The 4,924-nt window shown below is 48.5% G+C and overlaps 1 protein-coding gene across 1 annotated transcript; it reads right to left on the minus strand.

Moving 5' to 3' along the window:
* Window positions 1–442: 442 nt before the first annotated feature.
* Window positions 443–4,924, minus strand: LOC128928692 (uncharacterized). The gene is made up of 2 exons (XM_054239250.2): window positions 4,065–4,924; window positions 443–1,172 (listed from the first exon to the last, which is right to left on the minus strand). Exon 1 carries the CDS (start codon window positions 4,877–4,879, stop codon window positions 4,361–4,363), a length of 519 nt encoding a protein of 172 aa, XP_054095225.1. The 5' UTR covers window positions 4,880–4,924; the 3' UTR covers window positions 443–1,172; window positions 4,065–4,360.

Consider the following 4,924-nt stretch of genomic DNA (forward strand, 5'->3'; position numbering starts at 1 on the left):
AAGCAATTCTTCTGCCTCAGCCTCCCGAGTAGCTGGGATTACAGATGCCCGAAACCATGCCCAGCGAATTTTTTTTTTTGTATTTTTAGTAGAGATGGGATATTGCAGTGTTGGCCAGGCTGGTCTAAAACTCCTAACCTCAGGCGCTCCACCCGCCTTGGCCTCCCAAAGTGCTGGGATTACAGGCGTGAGCCACTGTGCCCGGCCAGAACTTCCATATTCTTAATTGAACAATTACTGATTATTGTTACTCCTCCCTTTCTGTCCTTTTTCTCTGCTGAAATATTTAAAATTAAATAGGTCACTTCACATCACACTTCAGCATACAGCTCTAGGAAATAACGATTTTCTCTTCTATAACCCAAGAGCCATTTTTATTTTTTATTTATTTATTTTTATTAATTTTTTTCTTTTTATTTTATTTTTAAAATAAAGATGGGGTTTCACCATCTTGGCCAGGCTGGTCTTGAACTCCTGACCTCAGGTGATCTGCCTGCCTTGGCCTCCCAAAGTGCTGGGATTACAGGTGTGAGCCACCACACCTGGCCGAGCCATTTTTATATCTAACGAAATTAGCATTGCTTCCTTGTTATCATAGATACCCAGTCCATAATTACATGTCCCCAATTGTCTTTACAGTTGAGCTGTCCAAAGTAGGAACCAAGCAAGGTCCACTTGTTCCATGTAGTAGTTGTCTTCTTAAGTCCCTTCTCATTTTTTACCCCCAGCCATTCACTAGTTGAAGAAATGGGGTCAGATTTCCTTTAGAATGTCCGTATTCTGGAGGTGTTTACCTGCTTCCTTATTGTGTCATTTTATTTGTTCCTCCATTCCCTGTATTTCCTGTTAAATGGAAGTCTGAACTAGAGGTTTGATTAGGTTTCTGTTCAGTTTTGTTGTTTGTTTGGCAAGATTCCTTCATAGGTGGTGAGGAGTGCTTCAGCTTGCATCACATCAGGAGGTACACAGTGCCTGGCTGTGTCACTTTTAGTGAAGCTATGATGCGTCCGTGGGGTTACGTTGTGGCCGCTCAATATCCCATTGTAAAGTTCTTCATCACCCATCATCTTTGGTTTCATCCGTTAGATGAGTCTTGGTTTGATCAGTTACTTCATTAGGAGTTACAAAATGGTGATTTTTCTAATTCCATATTCCTTCCACATTAGCTGGAACTATTATGTAAATAAGAAGTTGTCTTTACCAATTAGAGCTATTTGGCTATCATGAAATATAGTTTATACATACAAGCAGCATAAGAGCTTAATTCTTTTTTGTTTTTTTGAGACAGCGTCTCAGCGTTGCCCTGATGGAGTGCAGTGGTGGGATCTCAGCTCACTGTAGCCTCTGACTCCCAGATCCAAGCGATTCACCTGCCTCAGCTTCCCAAGTAGCTGGAATTATAGGCACATACCACAACGCCCAGCTAATTTTTGTATTTTTAGTAGAGATGGGGTTTCATCATGTTGGCCAGGCTGCTCTCAAACTCCTAACCTCAAGTGATCCACCCACCTCAGCCTCCAAAAGTTCTGGGATTAAGGCATGAGCCACTGCACCTGGCTGTTTCTTTTTATTTTTTAAGATGGAGTTTCGCTCTTGTTGCCCAGGCTGGAGTGCAATAGCGTGATCTCGGCTCACTGCAACCTCTACCTCCCTGGTTCAAGTGATTCTCCTGCCTCAGTCTCCTGAGTAGCTGGGATTACAGGCATGTGCCACCATTCCTGGCTAATTTTGTATTTTTAGTAGAGATGAGGTTTCTCCATGTTGGTCAGGCTGGTCTTGAACTCCCGACCTCAGGTGATCCACCTGCCTCTGCCTCCCAGAGTGCTGGGATTACAAGCCTGAGTCACTGCACCTCGCCCCTTATTTGTATATTTTAATTGTCAACTTCCAGAATAAGAATTTGGGAGAAGCATCATTAAAAAAGAAAAAAGAAGGAAAGAAAGAAAAGAGGCTTGGGCTTAAAGCTGAGCAGAAATGAATGACCTGAATAGTGAGTGGGGAAAGGAAGGGCTGTTCTGGAAGACATGTCTACCCCTGGATCAGTCCAGGGCAAGGACTGTGTGTCCATGACAGACACTGGTGGAGAGCTCAGTGTTCTGGCCCTTGGCCAGCAATGACAAAGACATGAGACAGGCATGGTGTGCACTGTTGTGCAGGACCCAGGGAGATAGGAGATGGGTGACAGGGTAGCACAAGAGCAAACCAAATATGGGGAGGCAGAAAGAGAGATAGGAAGTGAAAAAGCAGCCAGACACAGAAGTCAGAAAGAGAGACAAAGAAAGAGAAATAGAAATGGAAGAGATCAAGAATGAAATGTGGCCAGGTGCAGTGGCTCACACCTGTGATAGTAGCACTTTGGGAGGCTGAAGTGGGAGGATCACTCGAGGTCAGGGGAGACTAGCCTGGGCAACATAGTGAGACCCTGTCTCTACAAAAAAATTTTTTTTTCTTTTTTTTGAGACAGAGTTTTGCTCTTGTTGCCCAGGTTGGAGTGCAATGGCGCTATCTTGGCTCGCTGCAGCCTCTGCCTCCCAGGTTTAAGCAATTCTCCTGCCTCAGCCTCCCGAACAGCTGGGATTACAGGCATAAGCCACCACGACTGGCTAATTTTGTATTTTTAGTAGAGATGGGGTTTCTCCATGTTGGTCAGGCTGGTCTCCAACTCCCGACCTCAGGTGATCTGCTGGCCTCGGCCTCCCAAAGTGCTGGAATTATAGACGTGAGCCACAGTGCCCGGCCCCAATAATTTTTTTTTTTAATTATCCAGGAGTGATGGTGCATGCCTGTAATCCCAGCTACTCGGGAGGCTGAAATGGATCACTTTAGCCCAGGACTTAGAAACTGCAGTGAGCTCTGACTGCACCCCTGGATTCCAGCGATAGAGTGAGCCTTGTCTCAAAAACATAAACAACAGCAACAAAAAAACGAAATAAAAAACGAAAAAGAATGAAACACACCTAGAAGCAGAATAGGACAGAAAAGCAGAGAGATATGAGGGCAAAGGAAAGACTAAGGAAGAAAATAGACATTAAGACAAGGATTGAGACACAGAAGGGGAAAGAAAAAGACATATGTTAATTTTTTTAACCTTTCCCATGGTGCTGAAGACATATGTTAAATTGATTTCAAATTAGATAGAGAAATAGAGGGAGGGATAGAGAGAGGGGAAGACAGATGTGGCATAGGTGAAGGCAAAATGTCCCAGTGACAGGAGGAAACAGAAATGGAGAGAGCGAAGTAGAAAGACAGAAGGAAAGATAAACAGAAAGACAAGAACAGAAGGAGTCCTAGAGAAGGAAGCTAAGAAAAAGAAGCTTGAAGCAGATTAGTGCAGGAGCCAGAAAACAGGAGAGATGAGGAGCAGTGCTGAGGGGCTCTCAGCCTAGCAGCTTGTCCCAGGCAGATACGGGAGTCTCCCACTTCCAGCTATTGCTTGGTGGCTTGTCCCATCTCCCAGCCCCAAACCCCAGGGACAGACTTACAACTAACTGTGTGGATGTGGCCCTTAGGAGCCTGGGTCAAGGGTTCCCAGCCTCCCTCATCCCCATGCCAGATGAGCCTGGATGTCACAGATGGGAGCACTGCTGCAAGACTGAGGTCATGAGGCTGAGTGAGCTCTCAGAGATTTGAAAGACCAGACATCCAGGCAGAGGGTTCCTGGCCAGAAACAAAGGACCGGCTGGGTGCAGTGGCTCACGTCTGTAATCCCAGCACTTTGGGAGGCCAAGGCGGGCAGATCACCTGAGGTCAGGAGTTTAAGACCAGTCTGGCCAACATGATGAAACCCCGTCTCTATAAAAATAATAAATAAATAAATATAAACAAAGGACCACAAAGGATGCCAAGGAGTTCCAAGTGGAAGGAGGAACCAGATGTCTTCCACTCAGCCTCCTCTTCTGGTCCAAAAGCCACTGACCCCCTCTGTCTGACTCAAGGTGAGAGGTCAATCTTCTGGACCAGGATTCTCCAACTCCTCTAGAGGAAGAGTCCATTTATTCATGTGAACTGCAGAGGAGACTCCAATGGAGGCTCAGTGGAGGGGAAGACATGACAAACTTGCTCACCTTCAGGGGTCGTGGGGGAGGCTCTGAGAAGGACACTTTCCGTCCCAGAGGTTGCAGAGGAAGAGGTTCTGGAACCAGCAGGAGCACACCCAGACGCTAACTTCAAAGCAGATTCCCCCTGCTGCCTCCCCAGGACTTCGGGAAGGAGGGTTCTGAGCAGCCGGCTGCCTCTACCTGCTTAAGGGAGGGGTCCAGCTGATCCCTCTCCCACTCCACGCAGCTCCTGCCTCCTTGCCAGAGCAGCAGTACAGAAGTAGTCCAGGAGACTGGCAGTCTTCTGGTGGGCAACAGTCCACCTAAACTATCAGACAGTGCCCCCGAGAAGTGCGTGATTGTCCCCTGAAGCAGCAGCTACAGCAGCCAATGGAGCCTGGAGGCCCCCAGGTAGCCCCTTGGCCACAGCTACAGCTGCCACCGCAGCCTAAACGGGAGCTCAAGCAGGCAGCTTGGCTCTTGGAGCAAGGGTAAACCGGGCAGGGTGAGGAGTGAGAGCAGGTCAAGGGTGGACCAGAGCATGAGACACAGGAGTTATGGGGACAAGTCAAGGGAGGACAGGCAGGGCAGCAGGGGCAAGAGCAGGTACAGGGTGGGCCCGGGAGGCTGGGACAAGCAGGGCAGGGAGCTACATTAGAGGGACAGGCAGTGCAGGAGCAGGGGCGTGGGGGATAGCCAGGGCAGGGGAAGGAACAGGCAGAGGGGGGACAGGACAGACAAGGAGAGGCAGCAGGTGGACCGTGCCTAGAGCGGGCAGGAGGCTCTTGGTGGGCAGCCTTCTTATTCCGAGGCCCCAAGCGTAGGCCCAGAGAGAAGTCCATCCAGCTGCAGTTGCGGCCAGGCTGGGGGCTGGGTGAGGGGAGGAC

The sequence above is a fragment of the Callithrix jacchus genome, chromosome 9 (assembly GCF_049354715.1).
Source record: "Callithrix jacchus isolate 240 chromosome 9, calJac240_pri, whole genome shotgun sequence".
In the NCBI taxonomy this organism is placed as follows: Eukaryota; Metazoa; Chordata; class Mammalia; order Primates; family Cebidae; genus Callithrix; species Callithrix jacchus.

Bases quoted from the DNA above. Each gene is read 5' to 3' on its own strand.
- LOC128928692 (XM_054239250.2), bottom strand. From the start codon at position 4,879: ATGGACTTCTCTCTGGGCCTACGCTTGGGGCCTCGGAATAAGAAGGCT.